The sequence below is a fragment of the Phyllostomus discolor genome, chromosome 6, assembly GCF_004126475.2.
Source record: "Phyllostomus discolor isolate MPI-MPIP mPhyDis1 chromosome 6, mPhyDis1.pri.v3, whole genome shotgun sequence".
NCBI lineage: Eukaryota > Metazoa > Chordata > Mammalia > Chiroptera > Phyllostomidae > Phyllostomus > Phyllostomus discolor.
Genome location: NC_040908.2, coordinates 130,078,451 through 130,103,290, shown reverse-complemented (window position 1 = coordinate 130,103,290; position 24,840 = coordinate 130,078,451). Strand labels below are relative to the sequence as shown.

At 47.2% G+C, this 24,840-nt stretch overlaps 1 protein-coding gene and 1 pseudogene across 1 annotated transcript in view; one reads left to right on the top strand and one right to left on the bottom strand.

Annotated features, from left to right (window-relative positions):
- The window catches only part of GALNT18 (polypeptide N-acetylgalactosaminyltransferase 18), a 319,011-nt gene that overhangs the window by 158,248 nt on the left and 135,923 nt on the right, over positions 1-24,840 (top strand). The window contains exon 3 of the mRNA XM_028516504.2: positions 17,834-18,000. Coding sequence (XP_028372305.1) covers positions 17,834-18,000 — 167 coding nt within the window. The remainder of the gene's footprint in view (positions 1-17,833; positions 18,001-24,840) is intronic.
- Positions 5,838-7,415, bottom strand: LOC114499958 (annotated as a pseudogene).

Below are 24,840 nucleotides of genomic sequence, written 5' to 3'. Positions count from 1 at the left end.
AGTGTGCTGTATAATTAAATATGTTTTTTTTCCTGGCCCAGGGAGAATCTGGCTGGGCTCTAGAGATGAAAAAGAAAGCAGCTGAGGACTACAAGGGAAGAGAAGAGTACATGTCCACTTAACGGGTACTTACTGAGCACTTACTGTGTGCCCGCAGAGTCTAGGCATAGGGATAGAGCAGTGAACAAAACAGACAGGACCCCTGGCCCTCTTGGCGCTTGCATTCTGGCTGGGGGAAGACAGATAATGAAGGAAACAAAGAAGTCTCCTCTGTTGAATGTTAGGGGGCAGCAAATGCTATGGAGAAACAAAGTGGGAAAGAAACAGAGACCGCCTGAAATAGGAGAAGGGGTTGAATTTTTAATGAAGTGGTCAGAGAAGGCCTCACCAAGAAGGTGACATTTGAACAAAGACCTAGAGATGAGGAAGCAAATTATGTGAGCGCCTGGGGGTAAAGCTTTCTAGGCAGAGAGACCAGCAAGTGCGAAGGTCCTGAGGTAGAAATGTGTTTGGCATGTTTGAAGAAGAGGAAGGAAGCTCATGTGGCTGGAACAGAGCAAGCAAGAGGGCAGCAGTTGGAGATGAGGTTAGAGGGGCAATAGGAAACAGGTCAAGTAAGGCAATGGTTCTCAATCTTGGCTGCACATTGGACTCATCCAGAGCTTTAAAATAATCCTGATGCTGGGCTACACCCAGACCAATTAGATAAAGAGTTTCCAGAGGTTGACGCTCAGTATCCATATTGTTTATAGTTCTCAGGTGATTCCAATGTACAGCTGAAGTTGAGAACCACAGGGAAGGCTTCGTAGGCAGCTGCAAGGTGTGCAGCTTTTACTGTGCTCTGAGATGGGGGTCCATGGGAAGAGCTTGAGCAGATTAGTAGTGTGCTTTGCTTGTTGTTTTCAAAGGCCTCTCTGGCTGTGGCATTGAGAACAGGCTGAAGCGGCCAGGGAGGAGGCAGGGAGGCCAGTTAGGAAGTTCCTGCAGGAATCTAGGTGAGAGGTGGTGGTGGCTTGGACTGTGACAGCTGTGGGGCAGGTGCTGAGATGGGGTTGGATTCTGGGAATATCCTGAAGGTGACTTCAACTAGGTGCCATAGGGTCTCAGCCACCAGGGAGCGCTGCAGAGAGACCACCCCTGGGGCTGGCAGAGAAGCAGGTCCAATGTGGGCAAAATCAAGACTCTGGGGAAAGGGTCCCCAAGAGGACTTGGAGCCCCAGGACTCCTACTGGGGTCTTGGCCATGACTTTGCAGCCAGCTCTGATGCAAAATACAGACCCAGCTCAATACATGTTTCTTCTAAACTAAAGGGGAAATAAGAAGGAAGCCAAGGAAAAGGTGGGTCTTACAGACTATAGCATGGCTATAACAATGACGGGTCATTACACGGGGTTGGCCTGTACAGAATGCCCTTCCCCTTTGGACCACACCAACCTGCCGTGAAGGCAGGGAAGGAACTGGTGTGCTCTTCCCATTCGGAGTCATGGAAACCAAGGAGCAGGAAGAGTAAGAGTAATGTCGGAGGTCACAGCTTCCCCTTCACCGAGAGAGGTGCCTTGTGGGCCATTTCTTTGTGCTTCCGTGGGAGAGAAACAGGAAGCCAGCGGGTGGTGGGGACAGAGGCCACGTGGCCTTTCTCAGAAGAGCAGGGCTCCCTGGCAAGCACGTTCCCCCTGAAGGAAGTACATTTTCCGAGGCAGCTGAGACCCCTGAGTTGCTGAGGAAAGGTCTCTGAAGGACTCCAGGGGTTCAGAGCCTGCCGTTTCCCCCTGAGCTGCTAGAAAGGGGCAGACTTTCCCTCTGTGCAGAGCTTTAGTTTATGGAGCTTCCTTGTCTCTCCTGTGGGGCAAGGTCATGTTCGTCAGCCCCTTTTTATAGCTGGAAGAGCGGAGCATCTCTGATAAGAGGTAGAGTGCTCCTCCACCAGGGCTCCCTCTGTGGCATTTACAATGCGGGTTCTCTTTGCACTGTTAGGCGCTGTGCACAGCTTCCGTGCCAGACACACCCCCGGACTGGAGAGTGTCCGGGAACACCCTGCACAAGCATGTGTGTAGGTAAAACGGCGCCTCTCTGTATTTCCATAAAGATATTCCTGCCTTGTAACAAGGTCATTGTTTGGCTTATTGTTGAACTCATTTTGGAAACATCTTTTCAATATCCTTTACTATCAGTCTATTTCATATTATACTGGCCAACAGCCAGGGACAGGTTTGGCACTTTAATTGTATTAACTCTTTACTCTACACAGTGACCTTCTGGAATAGGGCCTTGTGTCGGAACTATGCCTTTCCTCACTACCGTACTCACAATACTTCTGGCCCCAAATGTGTCATTTTTTCCTTCTACACCACGCACTTCTCTGACACCAGCTGGGTGTTCACAATTCAGTTCAGTTTTGACACTATCTACCTGGAGTTAGCAATATCTCCCACAAGTTAATGGCTCAGTTCCCCCAGATTGCCCCCATTTAGATGTCAGTCACAAGTCCCAGGTTGTCATTGTCATTGATCTTTTGACCAACTGTCTATAAATTGGGGTTCCCATGACGCCCTCCTTGGGTTCAATAAGTTGCTAGAATGGCTCATGGAACTCAGGGGAACATTTACTCATGCTTACCAGTTTATTATTGAGGATATGATAGAAGACAGAGACGAACTGCTTTTGAAGAGATACAGAGGGTCCCAAGTGCAGTCCCCTTCTGTCCTTGTGGAGTTGGGGTGTGTCACCCCTCCCACCCCAGTGAGTGAATGTGTCCACCAGCCTGGAAGCTCTCTGAATCCCATGCGTCGGTGGTTTTGATGGATGCTTCATCCCATAGGCATGACTGATTATTAACTCATTTTCCAGCCCCTCTCCTCTCCCCAAAGGATGAGGTGCAGGGCTGAAAGTTCCAAACTTCTAAGCATGGCTTGGTCTCTCTGGCAACCAGCCCTCATGCAGGAGCCTACCAAGAGCCACCTCATTACACCAAAAAATAAGCTCTTATCAGGTGGGGAATTCCAAGGGTTTTAGGAGCTCTGTGTCAGGAAATAGGGTCAAAGACCAAATGTTAGCAGGTACTGGGAGCAGAGTAATATATATATTTCTAATAATTTCACAGAAGATTTTTAGCCTCCATTTTACAGAAGAGGAAACTGAGGTACAGGGAGATTATATAATCTGTTTATGGTCACCAGTTAGCAGAGCTGGGGTTTGAAGCCAGGCATCCTGGCAAAGGAATTTGTGCTTTACTGCTTCTGGGTGTCAATTTGTGTCACTCTGACAGGGATGGGGGTAGCGGCTGCTTTAACTGTACACAGCCCTGAGCCGATCAGTTCATCTGGGTCAGGAAGGTCCATCTCTTAAGTGTTGGAAAACTGTGTGTTAGTGGCCATCAGACTGATTACCCAGGTGGAGAGTGATGCGGCAGCTGCAGCTAAGGGTGGGATTAGGAGCGAGGTGGGTGGGGGTGGGGCAGCATCTGGAGAGAAAACACCACCCTGAACGCCACTCTGAAGAACAGCCACTCACTCCAGGTGGATCTTGCGTCAGTCCCAGTTCCTGTGCCTTGCCCTCCTGTTACTTAGGTTTACCCTTGGGGACATCTGCTCCTGGAGGTGTTGTTGGAGCCTGTGCTTTGCTCCTTGTATTCTTGGCTTTGCTCTTCTTGACATTATGCTTGACTTTGGCCTTGGACCAGAAAGTGGGTGTTCTGAATCCTGCCCCATTCTTTCTGTCCTCGCCTTTGGCCAATTCCTTATTTTATCTCTTTCTTGGAGCTGAAAGATGACTCACCTTGTCACCTATCTGAGAGAGGACTGAACTATACTTAGTGGCTTACATGTAGGACAAGACATAACCAGAAGGAACAATGTCCATCCCACTAGTTGCTAGGCATCATTAATTTATTCATTTAATAAATATTTATTGAACACCTAGTGTGTGCCAGGCAGTGAGTAAGGGAGAAAAGCTGCATCTCAGCCCGGCTGGACTTCACTTTGTCACTCAGGTCTCCAGGTGCGAGCTCCAAACGTTCCCATGGCTTCTGCTCCCAGAGGCGCCCCTCCTCCTGCACCTCTGTAGGTGCCAAAGTAGCAGCCTCCCAGGAGCCAAAGAGAAAAAGCTAAAAACAAGTTTTGACAGACGTGTGGACTGCATAAGTATATACATTTGTCAAAACACATCAAACTATGTACTTAAGATTTGTACATTTTTTTGCATGTAAATTAAACATTGATTTTTTTGTTGTTGTTAAGTGAGGGTGTGGGAAAGAGATCAGAGAAGTCCTTTGCCTGAGAGATGGAGAGGGAGGATGGAGGAGACATTTTCGGGGAGCTCAGTGGGTTTCGAGAGCACGGGTTGTGGTGCTCAGTGGGTATGGTCATGGGGGTGGCAGTTACAGCAAGCTTGCCATCTGGGGGCAGGGAGGTAAAGGTGGGCCCCCCACCCCAGATGCAGTGGCTCAGGCAGGTGAGTGACCACCAGTTCTACAACAGCAGGCACATACCGAATTTTTTCTACAGGCAGCAGTTATTTCCAAACAGGGCCCGGGGGTGTTAGGGTGAGAACAGAAGGGGCTTTCCAGTGTCAAGCTTCAGGGCTATTATGTTGCCATGGCAACTCCCTGGCCTACCTCCAAGATAGATTAGGGCAGAGCCTGCAGCAGGTGCTGCTTCCTGCCTCTTGTTAGCAGATCTTCAGAGGCTCCTGACTAAATGATGTCCCCTTTCTCTCCTGCAGTCCCCTGAGGACCACACCCTCCCTTTCAGAGGACAGGGTGGACTGGCTCTCCAGTTGACTGATGGGTTAGAACCTGAGGATGAGGCATGAGGAGTTGGTAAAGGAGATGGACTGATTTCTGCAGCCCACATGGGAGCAGCTGGGATAGATCCACACACACACCCCAGCAAGGGAGCTCTGGGTCCTGAGCTAGAGAAATCTTGTGTGAACATCCAGGTGGAAAGGAGCAGGGCAGGATTAGAGCAGAGAGAATGTGGCCTGGAACCAGGGGCTCAATCTGTCTGGGAGCAGGTTAGAGTCCCTCCAAGGTGGCTGTGCTGTTTGCTGCCACCACTCTGGGTGTGACAACAGGTCTGTGTGTATGGGTTGGAGGACTGAGGGGTCTTGGTGATCTCTAGATAGACATCTAAGGCCTCAGTTTCAGGGGCCAGCAGGGCTTGGTGGGTATGTGTGGTAGGTAGAACAAAGGCCCCCCAAGGATGTCCTAATGCCTGGAACTGGTGAATATGGTGTGTTACATGGCTGAGAGTGGAGGTTGCAGATGGAGCTCATTAGGGGTGCTAATCAGCTGCCTTTAAAATAAGATTATCCTGGCTTATCTGGATGGGCCCAATGTATTAATTGTGAGGGCACTTAGAAGTGGAAGAGAGTTGTAGAAGAGTCAGAAGTGGCAATGTGAGGACTTGACCAGCTGCTGCTGGCTTTGAATTTGGGAAGAGCCATAAGTCAAGGAATGTGGGTAGCCTTTAGGTGCTGAAACAGGCATGAAAACAGATTACTGCCTCGAGCACCCAGAAAGCAACGCAGACCTACCAACACCTAGATTTTAGCCCATTGTGGCCTGTGTCATGCTTCTGACCTCCGGAGCTATGAGACAATACATCTGTATTTTTTTATTTATTTTCATTTAATTTTTTCTTTATTTTTATTATTGACACTTTTACAAATGTTCCTATTTTAAAGATTTTTATATATATTTATTTTTTAGAGAACAGGGAAGAGAGGGAGAAAGAGGGAGAGAAACATCAATGTGTGAGAGAACATCGATTGGTTGCCTTTCACATGCCCCCAAATGGGGACCTGGTGCTTAACTCGGGCATGTGCCCTGACCAGGAATTGAACCTGCACAGATGTCCCCACTTTAAATTTGTGTTGTTTTAAGCCACCAAGTTTGTAGTAATTTCTTACAGCCACAGTGTTAGTATTAGAAAAGTAATATAGCATGCAGTCTGTTGCAGAGGATCCTAAGAAGACTGGAAGGACTTTGTACTTGGCTTAACTCTGCCACTTTGGACTTTTGGTCACTTTGTTAAAATTCTGAATAATTTCTGAACAGGTACCACCATATTTTCTTTTTGCACTGGGCCCCACAAATTATGGAGCTGGTCCTGGGGAGAAGGGGGTGGCTCTAGGGGGAGCAACCAGGATCGTGGCTGCTGGACCATCTGGGATTTGCCACCCAGAGGTGGATGATTTCCACCAGAGCCGCCACTTGCTTACTCCCTGTGTGCCAGGTGCTGTGCAGACTGCCTAATGTCTGTTTTTCTTCCTTTAACTTTATCCTCACTTCTCTCCGAGGTAGTTATTATTTCCATTTTACATAGGAGAAGACTGAATATTTGCAAGGTTAAGAAACATAGTTTAAGCTCCCACAGGCCGTATGGGGTAGAGTCAGTAGTTTTACCTGGGGCTTGTGTCTTCAGAACACTACCTCGGCATCCTGGGCTCCTCGGATCCGGAGCTTGGCTCTGGGGAGAAGACCCAAAAGTCCATTGAAGGTGTGTGCTCCTTGACGGCAGCCTGAGGACAAAGGGACCCAAGAAATGCCCGTGGGTAATAATCCTGCTGTTGCATTGAAAATACTAACTGCACAAACACAGTCATGGGGAAATAATTCTTAAGTAAAGCAGTCTGGGAAAATATTTCTGGTTCTTGATAAATGTTAAGCTCGTTATGGGCCAGTAGTATCATGTGGATGTTCTTTTTTTTTTCCTCCCAAGAATAAACACCTTTATCACAGGAGCTTTTTCCCCCTGCTTTAATGAGCTTTTAAGAAAGGAGGGAAGAGGATTTATTTGCCTTTCCCAGCCTTGACTTTCCCCAGACGGAACTCCAGCCCCTTGCCCTCCAGCACATGGCCACCTGCTGGGTCACAACCCACGCCAGCAGCTCACCCTGCCGGACCTGCTCCCATGGACGACTGCTGCTTGTGGCGTTCCTTTTCCTTTCATCTTATTTCTTCTGAATTTTCTTTGATCGTTTTTTTGTTTAAAATCTCTTCCTCCCTGAGAGTCAGCTTGGCCTGCTTCTTGCGGCCTGGGGGCAGTGCACAGTGGGACTCATACCACTGTCAGTACGGTGTGCCGCCAATAAGCACAAAGCAGTTCTTTCCTAGGGTCTTGGTACAGAACAGTTTGCCATTGGATGCACTGCAGACAACATCAATAATCCTCGTTTTGCACGTACAACACTTGGAGCCCCAGGAGAAGTCGCCTGTGTCCTGCCTCCAGGCTCGGTACTTTCCGTTGTCTCCAGCACACGGACTGTGTGTATGCGGCAGGGGCCCACCTTAGTGTTGGCAGCAGGGCGTCCCAGCTCATATTTTCGCTTCTTGTGGTGGGGCTTTCTCTTGTCCCTGGTCTCGAGGCGCTTGTGCCAGTTGTCCCGAGAATTGCCCATGGCTTCCAGTTGTTCTTAAAGGTAACGTAATCTTGAACTCTATTAATAGAGATAGAATGTCTTAGAAAGGGGAGGTGACAGTTTTGTTTTACTCGGCTACTCAAAGCACAACTGCAGAAATGGAAGGGAAGTAGAGAAAGCAGAGTATGTTTAAAAGAGAACAACCTAGGAGAAAAAGTGGGTAACTTGACAAACAGATGAAGCTTCTGCTTAGATTTTAGAGTATTTGAAACCTGATTCCCTGGGTCCCAGGGTCAGATCTCTCCTTTACAAGCTGGTTGACTTCCTGCAAATTACTTAGCTTCTCTGTGCCTTGCTTTTCTCTGTGAATTAGTGATGGTAATACAAAGATTAAATTGTAATATATGCAGAACCCTTAGAATACTGCCTAACATGTAATAGCTGCTATTTAGCTTTTTGTTATTTTTATTAGCTGAGTCTCTGATTTTTCAAAGAGATGGCTTGGAGGATGCTATCATGGCTTTAACCATCTGAGGGACCACTATGTGGACAAGGAACCCCACGTGACAGGCTACCTGCCCTGGCACTAGAGAGAAGAGGGCCAGGCAGGCCCCGCAAGACCAATCAGACTGAGGTCCTGGAGAGTGATTCCTCCCTTGCCTGTATTCTGGGCACCAGAGGCTGTACCAGGCTCTGCTGGACAGCAAAGATGCCCCATCTTCCCTTCCCTTTCTCTGGACAGCCCCAGGGTCTGGGGCCCACCTTCCCTGCCCCCACATTCCTCAGCTCCCCTTGTTGCAGACCTGTCCAGCTCACCAACAAATACTCAGCCCCCTTTCATGGCTTTTCCTCCACAGCCAGCTGACTTTTGTTCCCTGAGTGGCTGGCTATCCATGTAGTCCCAGGGATCCCACTTCCCCCGCATTTCTGAGATAGAGGAACAAAGAACCTCCAGGCTTTCTGTTGACTGTTTATATTTTAAACGATTTGTTTTTCTGTTGTCCTACTTGCAGTCTACGTGTGATACAGCAGATCCTTTCTCTAAATAGGCAGAGTCACCTGAAAGGATGTTTGTAGAATTTTGCCTCTGGATGAAGTTGGCTATCCTGGTGATCACGTGTACTAAGTGGTTTAGCTGCCAGCAATTTCCATGCTGGATTCTTTTCCTGGATCAGCTGGCTCATTTCTCTCGCCTTATAAACTGTTAAAACTTCCCATTCTCAGATGTTCACTGTCTCCTCCACCTCTAAGCTAGAGGTGGTGTTTTGCCAGATCCCCAAAGGCCCTGGCTACACTAAGTATCCCTACCCTGCCACCATATCCCCTCCTTTACAAACCCTTTGGTTTATTAGATTATTTGTTCTTGGATTATTATTGGATTATTGTTGCAGTCAGGCAGGAAGTACCTTATTTTTGGACCAAAAGACACACCTAGGTTTTAGAGGAGGAAAAATTTGAAACCAAAAATGTGGTAAAATATTTAATAACATAAATAACATAATATTTCACCAATGCAAATGTAAAGCTACATAAGACACCCCCGTTTCCTCCCAAATTTGGGGGGGAGCATCTTATAGTTCGAAAAATGTGGTGCGTGTTTAACTCAGCAGTCCCTGTTCTATCATATCACAGCGAAATTCCCACTCACAGAGATTGCATGAGCCTGAATTTATTCTACTATTCACCATTCTAGAGTATATTAGTTTTTCGTTCAGCCGGATACCCAGTGCTTTCTGGGTAGACATTGTGGGAGGCACAGGGGGTACCAGGTGAGCAAAGCATGTGTGGTCTTGACCTCACTCAGCTTATAGTCTACTGGATACAGTGCTGTTTTAATACCATAAAAACATATTGCAATAGCATATATGTGGCATGAAAGAAAACGAAGGTTTTGGTGGGAGTCTAATGGGATCGATTTCAGCCCAGGAAGTTCAGAGGTCAGGCATGTGCTCTCAGGGAGGAACTGAACTCACTCAGATGACTGCAGAGGGTTGGGATTCTTGGTAGACTGATGCCTGCACATGATCACATGATCACACAATCAGAGGCCACAGATCTAGACTGTGTAGGGGGAAATTTGGTTCAGGACATCCTCACGTCTGCATCCTCTTTGCTCCCTTCTCAGAGTGCTATATCTCCAATGGCGACTGTCTGTGTCTGCAGCTCGCTCACTGACAGTGTTCTGCTTCCTGCCCCATCTGCTGCCTTCAACTTCCATTTTCTGTCTTCCTAGGGTAGGTCACATTTAACCTCCCATAAACAGTAGCTTGATAGGGTGGCTGGCCCTTCTTTGATAGTGTGAGATCTGGCTACACAGAGCTTTTGGGCCAGGCAGCCCCGTGGACAAAAGCTCAGGAGCCAGTGTCTGGTCCCATCAGTTGTGGACCACATGGTGAGGCCACATGGCAGAAGACACAGCAACCTTTACATAGAGAGTCATGGGGATTGTTTGTCTCAGTGGGAGCACTGTAATGGGAAGACAGTTTCAGGCTTTAGGCGCCCAGTAAGTAGTGTTTCACTGTATTTGTCTACGCCATCCTCCTGGACATACATTCCCTCCATCTTTCATCTGAGTCAGCAGCTTATAGGAACTCTTCTGTTTTGCCCCTCCCGTCAGGTCTCTTGGTTGTCACAACCCCAGTGTTTCACCAGACATAACTCTGGGTGGGCCTGAGAAGGGAGATGCAGACCCTTGTTTAGCAGGGATTATGAGCATAGGGTTTGGAGACAATCAAGCCCAGGTTTAAGCCTGGAAAGGTAACTTACTGCCTCAGTCCTATCTCCCTCATCTATAAAATGGGGATAATAAAATTTACTATAATATGATTGTAGGAAGAAATAAAATGGGAGGAAAAATAAAAATATTCATACATCTCTTAGCCTGATTTATAGCAAATCATACCACCAGTAAGTAGAAATTATTACTACTATTATTTCTAAATATTCTGTGTTGAGCCTCTGGACAGTAGGGCTAGCAAGCACCACGCAGTGTCTGAGCTCCCGAGGTTATGCCACCCAGAGGGAGTTAAAATCTTGATTGTCCTGATGCTCAGTGAGAATCCCCACACTGCCTCTATCCTCGGGTTTAAGTCCAGCAGACTGGATGCTGGCAGGCCTGGGAGCCTCATCTGGAGGCACCTGGAGGAAGCTAGAAATGTACCAAGTGAGGTCAGAGGAGGATCCAGCAAGTCCTGTGGGTACAGGTAGGATGGTGGAAGCTGGGATGGATGTTGGTGACCATGAAGGGCCAGGAAGGCAGTGCTGACCCTGGGGCCAAGTGGTCAGCAGTGCACCCAGTCCCCTGTGCTGACCGCAGCTGTGGGGAGGGCCTCTCGGGGAGAAATCTGGGAGGAAACGGGCTGGGGGCACTCAGAGGAGTGGGTGCCTGGGAGTGTCATCTCCTCACTGCCTGGTCCAGGTAAGTCCCTCCTCCACTCCCAGAACTCTGACATAGGTAGACCCGGCTCTCCATGTTCATTAGCAGACAGACCTCAGCTAACATTCTGCTTGATGTTCATTCTGGAGGGGTCTACCCCTCCCCACCCAGGTCAAGTGGATCCATGAGTCATCGCTCTGATGGACGGGGAGCTTGAGGTCAGGGAGCGGGGAATCTGAGATCCAATATGGACGTGTCTGGCTGCTGCCCTGGGTGATGCCTGTGGCCCGGAGCCTGGGCTGGCCTCGCTTATTCTGCCACCACTTCCCTGTCTCTTGCAGCGATGACACTGGAGCTCTTGATGTAAACTTGCCTCATAAACAGCTCAAACAGTCTTGGGGAGCTCTGCTCCCCCCTGTAGGGCTTGGGGAGCCCTACATAGCTGCTCCCCACACTGCCCTCTGGGTGCTCGCCACACTGCCCTCTGTTGAGAGGCTCCCTACATAGCTGCTTCCCATATTGCCCTCTGGGTGCCTTCTGGTCAAGAAGTCGAGTTTATCATGACCAACAGTTCTAGCTTATTAGACAGTAATAATATCCCGCTCTCAGAAATGCCTTGTTTTTTATCTCTCATGGAGAATGGCTTGACTTTGAACAAGAATGAAAGTAAAACAGGAACTTTTATGGCTTAATTTTACAGGAGAATATGCCTCTTCTCATAGTGAGTAAGGGAATGGTCTCATATAGTCAGGCTTTCTCAACAAGTATGACTAGGGGAGGCCCAGTCATACCTTTGTGGCTTGCCTGATGCTCATGTCCCCTGGCCCTTCCCTGGAGAGGCAGGCAGAGAAACAGTGCACAGGGGAAGACGCCCAGAGCAGGCAGGGGGCAGGCTCTGGGAGCAGCGGGCATGGATGGCCAGGCCCTGGAGGATGTGGGCACCGGGGGAGGACATCTGTGCCTGTGAGAGGCAGAGCTGGCGGGTGGAGGCCAGTGCGGGTTGATGGGCGAGCTCAGTGGCCGGTCCCTGGCACAGAAGTACTGGGTTTGGATCTGGGACACTCCTCTCCCACGGCAGCTCTAGGGTGTGTGTTTCTTTGGAAGGCCTCGGGCTGCCCCATGGCAGGCGGGCTTTTGTTCTGAGTTCAGTGTCTGGCAGGGATGATGTTGGTGTGATGGCAGGCATATGGACATCTTGCCTGGCATGGTGTTCCTCCTTTTTTTCTCTCCTCTCAGCCATGTGAGTTCTGCTTTAATGTTGAGATGAAGAAGGAGCCGTGATTGTGTGTGTTGATGTGTGTGTGTTCGGGGTTCTGAAAAGGTAAATATCAATTTATTCAACAGACGCCGACGGAATGCCTGCTGTTTGCGAGACACTGTGCTGGCAGTGGGCACACAACCATGAGCGAGGCCTGCCCCTCCCCTCAGGAAGCTACGGTCTAGTCATAGGGTGACCAACTGTCCCGCTTTGCTTGGGGCTTCCAGTGCTGACTCTGGGAGAGTGCCGGGCAAACCAGGGCGAGTTGGTCACCTTGTCCAGTTACAATAATGGTAAGGGGATATTTATCATGGCATTTGGTAGTGACCAGGTGCTGGCTGGAAGGGAGGGAAAGTTGGCAAACTGTTTCTTTAGTGAGATATCTTCTGTTCACTACATGTGAGATTAAAGATCCTGAATTTTGCAGAGAATACACCCAACTGATTATTTCTTCTGCCTCCTGTAACAAGATAGGAGAGAGGGCAAGTGACTTGCCTGTGCTCACACGGCACTTGGGGCAGAGCTGGCACTGGCACCCAGGTCACTTCTCCCTGCCCCCTTCAGTGCTCTTTGCCTAAAAACTACTCTTCCCCATCTTTCTCATCCTGCCCACCCTTCACCTGTCCACTCACCTAGACCTACATTTAGGTTAGGTGTGAGACAACTGAAGGGTAAGGGAGGTGCTGCAGGGTGCAGAGAGGGGCCACCAGTGGTGTGGCTATTGCTGGGAGCCCCCTGAGCAGGAGAGAAGGGGAGAGAAGGGGAGGGGAGGCTTTAGGAAGGTCAGGACATTTGACCTGGAGGGATCACTCATTTACAGTGCAAAGAAACCCAGGACTGCTGGAGACTGAATGTGAGGACCCCAGGCCCTAAGTTCAGAGGAGGGAGAACAGAAGAGAAGGAGCCACTGGGGGAGAGCACCTGACTGTCATACAGAAGGAGGAGGTTTCTAAGAAAAAGGAACATGCTGAGTTTAGCGGCCTGCGTATAAAATTCATGCAGGCCATATATAAACAAATAAACCTGCTAGTTTTGTTTAATTCCAGAAACCCACTCTGTGCCAGGCTCTGGTTTAAGTTTGGAAGACAGTGCAGTGACAAAATAAAGCCCCTGCTCTCAGGGAGGGTCCTTACAGTAGGGGAAGACAGACAATAAACACACATAAATGATGCATTATGCTAAGTATTCTGTTATGTTCAATAGGGTTGTCATAGAAAAACCTCACGTTCAAAAGAGTCTTTCTCATGAAAATAATGATCACTAGAGTTTAGCTTGTAAAATGAATAGGACATTTCCACTCTGCTTGGACGAAGAGCATCAGGAGACCACTCACAGTCACTGGTGGCTCCAGCCGTCAGGACAGGCGTGGCCAGTCCTGGGAGAAACTCGTCTTGGTCTCCTTGGAAGGGGGTACGGCGTAATTATGTTGAGAATTAAGAAGGGAGGAAAGCAGAGGACAGCAGTTAACCTCTAACTCTGGAAAACTCCTGGGAACAACCTGGAGCTCTGGCTAGCAAGGGTCACGGAGCTCCGAGGAAACCTCCGGAGATGTGCAGACACAGGGCCACAGTCTTCATTGCTGGTGGCGTTAGTGGGGAGGACAGTGAACTTACACTGATACACGAACCTGATTGGGAGCTCTTCATTACATGTTTATAAAAGAAAACTAAAGGTCGTGTGCTAGTAGTTTGACCATACATAGTATTCTTTTAAAAATGCAATTAGCAGGCTGGTTGTATGTTAAAACTTATTTCAGTTTCCATGGCTAAGGAAAGGCCAGCTGCTGGTCTTGATAGCTGTAAACGAACACTAGCCAGAAGAATCATTTGACTATTAACCACAAACCTTTTGATTGCTATTATAAAAATCATATTCAAACCAAAAAAATTTGGAAAAGGCATGGCATGCTTAAGGAGTCATTCTGGCCTTTCTCTCTCCTTAAGGCCCACCTCCACCTCCCCATCTCTTTTGTCCCATCTCTGCAATTAAATGAGCTGCTTCCCTTTTTTTGCCTCTCCTCCAGTCACAGCACAGTGCCCTGGGCCCCTCTGGCCCCTTTGTATGGCTGGTTTCTGAGTGCCATTTAAGTTTCTGATCAAACGTCTCCACCTGGCGAGTCCTCCCCTGACCACTTCTAGCACAGTGGCCGGGCCATCCCACTGTCCTCTCACCCCGTGTTATTTCCATCTCCGCACTTTCATAAAATTGTGCACTTGTTCGCTTCCATGTTTGTCTGTTTCCCCTGTCAAAGCGCAAGCTCCACGAGGACAGGCACTTCCTCTGCATTCGCCTGCATCCTTGGTGCAGAGCCTACCTTGTGGAAGAAACTCAATAAACATTTATTTCACTGAATGTAAGAATGGATGAACTCTGCACCAATATGTTAACCTGACAGCTTTATTAAAATTGTAAGTAAGAAGTGGATTTGGGAAAAGGCTCCATTCTTTCCCTTCTTCCACCATTTTTTGGTGAGAGAACAGGAGAGCTTGAAATAGAAGGGGAGAAGTTTCTGTAAATTTCTGGTAACCATAGAGACGGTGATTATAGTTTATTAATTTCCTCCTCTTAAGCAGGCTGGGGCCCCGTGGTGATTTCTCCAAATTGCTCAGCGCTGGTTATTCCCCAGCCTTCCTCATTAAGGAAGAGCAGGCCAGTTCCTATTCTGCAGCACTTTAATTACTGACGAACAGAAACCCTGTGTTATTATGCTCATTATTTCATATTCTAACCTGGCTGTGCCTCCCACTTTGGAGCAATGCAACATGGTCACCAGCCCTGAACCCCTGGAGCCTTCAGTGGCTGGCGGTGGGTGTGGGCAGCCTCCTCTCTGAGCTCAGGGCCTGGGACAGGGCTGTCATTTCTGCTCTGTCCTTTCATTTAACTTTCCCGAAGATGGGATCACAGTGCCTTCTGGAACAGTGTTTAGCTTTAGTCGGAGAAGGGCATGGGCAATGGCTTCCTGACCACTAAGGCAATACTTGCAGGGGAGGAACTGGACATGTCCTGGAGGAACCATGGCACTCATTATTTGGCCTCTTTATGTGGTCTGATTTCAGGGTGTCATGTTCCTCTTCCCACAGGGAATGACATGCAGACTTTCATGAGTTTGTCACATGTCCTTTGGATAAGAGATCTCCAAATAGCTTCAGGGTTTCAGTGGAGTGAAGGGCAGTGGAACAGTTCAAGGCAGTCTGTCCCACTCTTATTCCTTCTTAAGGAAAGAACCCTGGTGTAGATATCAGAACAGAGTTGATATTCTATACTGGCAGCTGACTCATGGTGGGGACTCAACCCCTCTGATCCTTAGCGTCCTCATCTGTGAAATGAGACGGCACTTGTCCTTCCATCATCTCTCATTCATTCATGTTGAGACTCTGACTCTAACTTCACCCTGGCTCCGAAGGCTGGACCCCTGTGATGAATGAAGGGAAGTATGCCTGCTGGAGTGAGCCTGGGTGGGTTCTGGCAGTAGAAGTCTCTGGGAGAAGACCTAGTTTCCTCCTGAGGCAGGTCATCTAAGGTCTGGTGGCCTCACCCAGGTGTTGGCTACCATTTTAGAAAAACTAAGACTTCCTATTGGTTGAATTTTCTATCCTGTTGGTTTTATTTATTTTTTATATATTTTATTGATTATGCTATTACAATTGTCCCATTTTTTTCTACTCTTTATTCCCCTCCACCCTGTACCCACCTTCCCACCAGCATTCTCCCACTTTAGGTCATGTCCATGGATCATACATGTAAGTTCTTTGGCTTTTCCATTTTTCAAACTATTCTTGACACCCACCCCCCACCTATTTTGTATCTACCATTTATGTGTCTTATTCCCTGTACCTTTTCCCCCATTCTCCCCTCTCCCCCTCCCCACTAATAAACCTCCCTGTAATCTCTATTTCTGTGAATCTGTTCCTGTTCTAGTTGTTTGCTTAGTTTGTTTTTGTTTTTTGTATATTTTTTTAGGTTTGGTTGTTGATATTTGTGAGTTTGTTGTCATTTTACTCTTCATAGTTTTGATCTTCTTTTTCTTAGATAAGTCTCTTCAACATTTCATATAATAAGGGTTCAGTGAAGATTAACTCCTTTAACTTGACTTTATATGGGAAGCACTTTATCTGCCCTTCCATTCTAAATAATAGCTTTTCTGGATAAAGTAATCTTGGATGTAGGTTCTTGCCTTTCATGACTTGGAATACTTCTTTCCAGCCTCTTCCTGTCTGCAAGATTTCTTTTGAGCTGATAGCCTTGTGGTAACTCCTTTGTAGGTAACTGTCTCCTTTTCTCTTGCTGCTTTTAAGATTCTTTCCTTATCTTTAATCTTGGGTAAAGTAATTATGATGTGCCTTGGTGTGTGTTTCCTTGGGTCCAACTTCTTTGGGACTCTCTGAGCTTCCTGGACTTCCTGGAAGTTTATTTCCTTTGCCAGACTAAGGAAGTTCTCCTTCATTATTTTTTCAAGTAAGTTTTCAATTTCTTGGTCTTCCTCTTCTCCTTCTGGCACCCCTATAATTCGAATGTTGGATCATTTAAAGTTGTCCTGGAGGTTCCTAAGTCTCTCCTCATTTTTTTGAATTGTTTCTTTTTTCTGTTCTGGTTGAATGTTTAGTTCTTTCTTCTGCTCCAAATCTTTGATTTGAGTCCTGGTTCCCTTCCCTTAAGTGTTGGTTCCCTGTATATTTTGCTTTACTTCACTTTTTCTTCTATTTTATGACCATACTCAACCATTTCTGTGAGAATCCTGATTACCAGTGTTTTGAACTTTGCATCTGATAGGTTGGCTCTCTCTTCATCACTTAGTTCTATTTTTGGAATTTTGATCTGTTCTTTCATTTGGGCCATATTTCTTTGACTCAGTGCAGCTGATACATTGTAAGGGGCAGAGCCTTAGGTATTCAACAGGCAGGCAATGCATGTTGCTGCGTTGTGGCACTGTATACGGAGGAGGGGTCCAAGAGAGAACAATGCTGCTTGCTCAGCTCTCAGCTTACTTTCAGTCATTTCCCTTGCTACCCACAACCAAATTGGTCCCTTCTGGTGCTGATTCCTGGGTGGGTGAGTTTGTATACATTGTAGGACCCTGTGGGTCTCTCCAACAAACTCTCCTGTGAGGCTGGCAGTTTCTTCTGCTGCTGCTACCCCCACAGGTTTTTACAGTGAGAGATTTTGAGGCTTATTTCCCATGCTGGAACCCTGGGTTGTGTGGTCTATCTCACTCCTCAGTTGTTCCTCCTGGTTTATCCTCACACAAATGTGGGACTGCCTGGTCCACTTGCCACCACCATGCTGTGACTCCTCTCTGCCACCACTGCCTATCTTCGCCCCTGCTACCAGTCTGGATGAATGTTTCTTCTTTAACTCCTTAGTTGTCTAACTTCCCTACAGTTTGATCTTCTGGCAGTTCTGGTTATTTTTTGCTTTTTAAATTTGTTGTTGTCTTTCTTTTGGTTGTGTGAGGAGGCAAAGTGTATCTACATATACCTCCATCTTGACCAGACATCTTCTATCCTGTTGGTTTTAGAAATGTTGGGTCAATCTCCCAGTAAATACTCAGTGACTACCTACTGGGGTCCAGGTACTGCACTAGGTGCTAAGGGTCTATTTAGCTGGGATAGTCATTGACAAATTCAGACTCTGTTGTGGGGAAAACAGTTTTAATGGTTGGGAACCAATCTACCATACATTTGTGGCTTGTCTTAAGTGTATCAAATGAGGGGTCCATGGAGGAATCTGGAGTCCTGAGCCCTCCAGGAAAACTGGAGCCAAGACACAGGGTGGACAAGCACCTGGGGTGATCCCAGAGGAGTCATTGAGAGATGTAAGATCCTGGTTATTCTTCTTTCCAGGTGCCGCAACCTCTCATTCCCTGACAGCCTGCCAGAGGTGAGCATCGTGTTCATCTTTGTCAATGAAGCACTCTCGGTACTCTTGCGCTCCATCCACTCAGCCATTGAACGCACGCCTTCACACCTGCTCAAGGAGATCATCCTGGTGGATGACAACAGCAGCAATGGTGAGTGATCGAGCTCCTTGCTCTGTGGCTGACATTTGAGCAGAGGGGTCAGCCTCTGTTTGGGGTTCTCATTTTCTAAAGACTCTCTGTGGCTGCTCCTTCTCTGGGCTGTTGCCTCAGTGATGAGAGATTCATGGTGGTCACTGCTCTGGAAGGTCCACTCCATAGGAATATACCCTCTTTGTATCCCATTGAGGCCTGGTCCCCAAGCTTTGTCTTACTGACTTTTCACTCTTCTCTCCAACATTCTAGTGTAATAAATAAATAGTCCTAATCTCTACCCAATCACATGCACAGTGAACATTTCCAGTGGCTCTTTTCTGTGAAGCTTAATTTTATTTTTAGTTGTATTGCTTGGCCTTTGCCTGGAAGATTCTTCACTGTTTTTGTCTTCTCAGTGGTGACAATGATGACAGAGGAGTTGGTGCTGGTGGTGGTAGAGGTCATAGTGGTGCTGATGGTGGACGGCAGTGGGTGTGTAGGTCATCAACAGCAATGCGACTATTGAATATCTAGCCTCTTTGCTGGATCCCCTGCTCCTTGGTCCATTGAGTCCTAACAAAAACCTGGGTGGCCTGCAAATACTTGTTGAAATGTTCACATCACTATCTGTCCTTCTTTAGCTACTACCCACTACCTCCTTCCCTTGGTGCATATTCCACACACACCCATACACCATATCCATAATATTCTCCAAACTTGGAGACTGTGCACTGAGGCAGTTTAAAAGCAGTGCTCTTGATAGGACCATTAATATGGATGTGCTTTAGATAATGTACAAAAATAGACTACTGGGTCATGGGATCATCATTTCACTGGGTCTGTGTTATCTTCCTTACTTTCTCTGGTGTCAGGTAGTAAATTTCCCAGTGAATCAGTTGCTGTAATGAGAAGTTCAGATAAGCAATTTGTGTTTTGTTATCAATTAAGGCTGAAAGATACCAGCTAATTGAAATATATTTAATCTCAATAAGCAAATTTTCTTTTTTATTTTATCATCATGTAGTAAGTAGTGTAGGAACAGCTCTGTGAAGCAGATTTTAGAGCTTTCTGAAGGGCAGTGCTTACGAATCACTTGACTCTCATTGTTCTGTGGACATGAAGAGAGGAAAGGGCATCAAGGGAGGGCAGGAATAGGTGGCATAGTGTTAAAGGTGACTGTCTATTGTGAGGGAGACTGGCAGGGGACCAGCTTCCACATTTTCAGGAGCTACCCACCATCACCTTGCTTGTGTCCTAAGAATGGATGCCTAAAAATTTCCCATTCCCCAATGGCTAACATGAGGATAGCCTGTCCAGCCACCCTACCTCTCTCCACCTGCACCTGCTGTCTCCCCTCACCTCTTACATTGTAAGAAGCCTAGGAATGGAAAAGCTTTCCTTCCAAGAGTGAGGGCACCCCTCAAGCAAGAGGCATCCCCAGGCTTCATTCCACTGTACTTCCTCATGTCACAAAAGAGGGAAGGGAATGAGGTAATAGAAAGAAAGAAACCTTGGAGTCTTTCATTTCTCCTGCAATGAGAACCTTATCATGGCCTTAAGGATATCTTTGTTCTTTGGTCCTTTTGGGGGGAAGAAAAGGGAAACTGATATTGAATTTGAGACATTTGGATACAGAAAGTAAGCCAGATAGAGGGGACTTCATATTTGAATTTAAAGAGTGGGACTTTATTTTGTAAAGGGCAATGACCACTGAAAGCTTTTGGTGACAGAAATAATGCAGTCAGAACTGGGCAATGGGGAGATTTGGCTGTGATTTATGGCATTGGTTGGGGGAAAGCAATGGCTAGAAGAAGGAACTAGATGAGAAGGCAATTGCAGCACTGCAGTCAAGAAATCAAGGGGTTTGGGGTTGCTGTGGGTGTGGAAACTGAAGGTAAGATATGGGCCTGAGAGATTGTAGGAAGGAAGCATCTACTGGATCTCTTGACTGATAGGCCATGGGCAGCTGGGCCAAAGGCAGGTTGGTGAATGATGACTTAGTTTAAAGCCAGGTTGCTTTAAAGGCAGGTTGCTTTAAAGGCAGGTTGGTTTAAAGGCAGGTTGGTGAATGATGACTTAGTTTAAAGCCTGAATGCACCTCAGGATGATGGTGCATTCCTGGAAAAGGGAGGCAGGAGGAGCAGTGGGATGGGTACAGTGGTTTTTCATCAGAGATGGGGCACATGCAAGCACAGAGCTTTAGGGAGTATTATGGAGATGGTACAGTTAAGTGGTTTGGCTGTGGTGGTGATAACCCAAAGCCATACATGACAAAATATGAATTAGATCTGCAGAGAGAGATCTGAACAAGCTCTGCAGATTGTGACATCAGTGTCCACATTTACATATGGTTCTCTAGTTGTGTTAAGATGTTAATGTTGGGAGAGGCTGGCTGAAAGGCGCATGGCACCTCTTTGTACATTTCATATGCTTCCCTGTAAACCTGCATTTACTTCAAAATAAAACAAAAAAAAAACCAAGTCTCTCCCAGAGGGGTCTAATTCTATAAGTTTGAGGTGGAATCTCGCCCCCCTCTGTTTTAAAAAGCATCCTTAGTGATTATTCTGTTGCACAGCTCTGGTTGAGACCCTCTGACTAAATAAGTAAGATGTAGCTCTGCTTTTGCACATGGCAAATTTCAGTGCATAGTGCAAAGAGAAAGAACTCTGGACTGAAGTCTAAAGTCTTGGGTTCTAGGATCCTCTTTACCATGGATGAGTGACCACAGAAATGTTTCTCAACTTCTCAGAATCTCAGTTTCTTCCCCTGTAAATTGGGATGACAATCCTCCCTTCTTGCCTCACCTGCCTGACATGGTCGAGTGTGGGCCTGTGCATTGAACACTGTCAGTGTTACCCCTCCCCAGCCCCACCCTCATTTCTAGGAGACTGCCACATAGATAGCGTACTGCACAGCTGGAGCTCAAGAGGAAAATGTGGGGACATGAACTTGGAGCTTTGTACACAGAGTAATTGAAGCCATTGACTGGGAGGAGAGGGTGGCAAAGAGAAGAGAGATGAACAAAAAACAGAAGTGGAGAGAAAACTGAGTATAAGACAGACAGGTAGGAGTCAGGAGGAAGAGGGTTAACTGGCCAGAGACAGAAGGGACGGCAGAAGAATCTAGAGGACGACACAGACCCCACAGGCAAGAGAATTTCAGGAATGAGCGTCATCTGTTTGAATGAATCCACAAACAGGTGGAAGGACAAGAAGGCTGGGGAGAAGCCAGTGGATTTGGAAGGTGCGGAGCATGGAAACCTCAGTAAAGAAGCTTAAAGTGTTGGGATGGGGCTGCAGAAGCTATGTGAAGGTGAAGAGCAGGTGTGGAGGTAGATTCTTCTGTCAGGAATTTTGACTGTGAAAGAGATGAGGAGCTGAGGCAGGAACTGGAGCAACATTTTACATACACACATTAAATTGTAAAAAAAATTTTCTTAATTAACCATAATCTACAACAAAACTACATTTATATCATGACCCAGGATGGCACGCCTATTCACACCCAATTACATGCACGTACCGTTGAAACAAAACATTTAAGAAACAACAGTTAACCTTATAAATGTGTGAAGCATGCTATTTTCTATTATAGTCTGGTCCATGTTACTCAATTGTATTGTGTTGTGTTGTGTTGTGTTGTGTTGTGTTGTATGTATTTCTCTCTTGTTTGAAAGTCAGGTTGTTCTCAAGACCCTAACTGCACATTAGAATTGCTTGGACTTATAAGAAATCCAGATGACCATCCCTTAGCTCTGGTCATTTAATTGGTCTGAGAAGCTGGTGTTTGAGGCCCTTGGTCTTGGGTGGAATCACCTGAGTCCCCTGAGGCCAAATGGTGGAGCAGGGCCTGTGAGGAGGGCAGAGGTGGAATCCTGGGTAGGGAAACCAGTGTTGCCTCTGGGAATAAAAAGCCCATCTTCCTCCCACTCAGGAGGATGAGACGTGGGGACTAGGGAGATACCTGAAGGCAATGAGGGTGTGGCAATGGGGGCTGAGAAGCTGGCCAAGCAATAGCACCCTCTGGTTTGCAGGACTGTGGGTGTGTGCAGAACTTGGTGGTAAGGGGTCTGGTGCCTACTGGAGCACCCCTGTGTGGAATGGGACAGGGAGGTGACCAGTCGTGGGACTCCCTGAGAGCAGCCTGAGCTAAGCTCTCAGGAGGGCAGGAACAGACATTGAGGCTATGGCTCTTGGAGGAAGTGAGCTGCCTCTAGCCTCAGCGGAGGGCTGAAGGGTTCCTCAGAGCTGCCCAGCCTGACTTGGGAGAGGGTGGCTGTGACCACCTCCTGGGCAGGCTGCCTTTGGGGCCTGCTTCTGTCGGGCATCGTCTCACTCAGCACAGGACTTCCCGCTGATCTACCAGGCCAGCTCAGTTCCCTTCATCACACAATGGCAGAGTGCCCTGCCTAGACCAAGGACAGGAAGGGAATGAATGGTGGGTCCCATCTAGTCCCTGACATCAGGGAATCATGCAAACAAATGTAAAATGGGGATGAAACATAACAAGACTTGGCTTCTGGTCTCAGCTCCACTACTTCCTGTTTGTCAGTCTTTTGTTTTGGTTTGTTTATGTGAGGATGTCATGCCCTGCCCTGCCCTGCCCTGTCTGTCCCACAGTCACCGAAGATAACGTGAGGTAATGAGATTCAAAGGGCCACAGAAGCCGCAGGGTTCCAAGAGAGAGTTAAAATGGCAGTAATAAAAATAACAACTACAATAGCTGGCATGTAGCCACTGCTTGGAGGCAGCCCCTGTTTTTCTCTTTCCTGAAACAGTGTGCAGATGGGGAGGGCATGGCAATAGGCCAGCTTTTCAGTTCCAGCTCTTTCTAGCTTCTTCCTAGCCGTGAGTTCTTAACCTCTATGAACCCTATTTTCCTTATCTTTAAAATTGGGACGTATAATTCCTACCTCGGGGATTGTTTGGAGGCTTGAACAAGATAATGCAGGATGGAAGGGACATTGGCATTTAAAACTGAAAATGAATCAGGAGAACAGAGCTTTCAGAATGTCTTCCTTGCTAAGCCTTCCTTCCCAAGCGTTTGTCACAGTTCTGTGTGTCCTGGTGCCTTGTAACCTCTTCTGCAGGCACCTTTGCTTTGGGTTTATGCTGTGTTTCTATAAATGCAGGAAAGGGGCAGTTGATTATTGCCTCCGTTATCCAACAAGCCCTTTGGACCTTTAGCTCCCAGGGCTGAAGGCTCTGCAGGTGGTCCTTGTGTAGGAGTCTGAGGGTCTGTTCTCTGCCTCTTAAGCAATTTCCTAAACAAGCTTTCCTCTTTCGGACCGGCTCCTATATAGGATGCTGACACTATGCTAAAGTGATCTCAGACTTTAGTGTTTGAGCTTGATGAAAAATATGGAGATTCTGATCAGCCACATTCCTGCCTTAGGATATTTGTACTTGCTGTTCTCACCACCTAGAATGCTGTTGCCCCCCGGGAATCTGTACAGCTTGTTCCTTTGCCTCTTCAGGTCTTTGTTCAAATATCACCTTGTCACCCTATTTAAAATGGCAGCCCTTACTTCTAGTACTCCTCATCCCTTCCTTCCGTTTTTTCCTTTAAAGCACCTCTCACTGTCTGATACACTATACTCACTTGATTACTTCCTTATTTACTGGGGTGCTTTCTCTCCACTAGTATGTAAGTTCCATGAAGACAGGGAGATTTATTTTATTTATTGCTGTATCTCCAGCACCTAGAATAGTACCTGGTACTTGTAGGTGTTCAATAAATATTGATTCAATAAAAAGAATGAGTGAGTTTTGATTCTGTGGGTCTGGAGCAATTGCTAGGCACCTGCATTTTAATAAGCGTCCCAGAGCATTCTGATGCAGTGGGACGTTCCAATTGTTGTCCTCCATTGGCACTGTGGGCTAGAGTGTCTTTTCCTGGGATGGGGCCCTGGACCCCCTGCTGCATCCCAAGGAGAGGGCGTGAATGGTCGGTAGAATGCAGAGCAGGGCAGGGAGCTTCTCTTGCTGTTACCTGAAGCAGGCCTGAGCTAGGACCCATGCACAGAGTCAGATGACCAACTCTGAGCTTCCTCTTTCAATGTTGCCCAGCCTCTGCCAGCATTTGCAGCCTTGCCCTGTCCTCCCTGCAACTCTGAGGCAGTGCTTTCCCCTCCCTGGCTCCTCTTCCTTGTTATCTCAAGGAAGTAGTGGGAACCCAGCTTGCAGCCTCCTGGTTTTAATTACTGTGCTTTTCAGTGACTCCCAGTGGGCCAATGTCTTTAGCTAGGGCTGAGTGATTCAACCTTTACAGACCTCCAGAGGGAAGGAAGCACCAGAATTTGCAGCTGATAGAGTCATCTTTGCCTTTGAGTCTTGGCATTCATTTACTTGTTCGTTCCTTCCTTCCTTCCTTCCTTCCTTCATTCCCTCAACAGGTTTTTAATGACCATGAATTTTGTGCCAAGTCCTTTGACACATGGCTAAGCAAATCCCTGCTTCCCTTGTGAACTCATTCAGGTGACACAGGTGTTCCTGTACACGTCACAAGGCAGGCGCTCAGTGAGATGAGCCCTTTCATTCTCCTTCATCAACTGTCCCAGAGTCACCACATCCCACCATCTAGCCACTCCCACTTCCAAAAAGTTTGTTCTTTGTATTCAGTTTCTGTTTCCTTTTTAAACTCATGTCCTCTTTTGATAAACTTAAAAGTTACACACTCTTCTCTCATGCTACTTGACCTTTCAAAATGAATCTGAATTTTGTGACTACAACTATGTTAAAACAATGACAATGTCACATATTTTTTTAAGAATCCCATTCCCTGGTGATTTTGACCTGCTCTTGGTTGGCAGTGACTTGTTCAACCTAACCCAGCTTCATGTTTGAACTCCTCTACTGC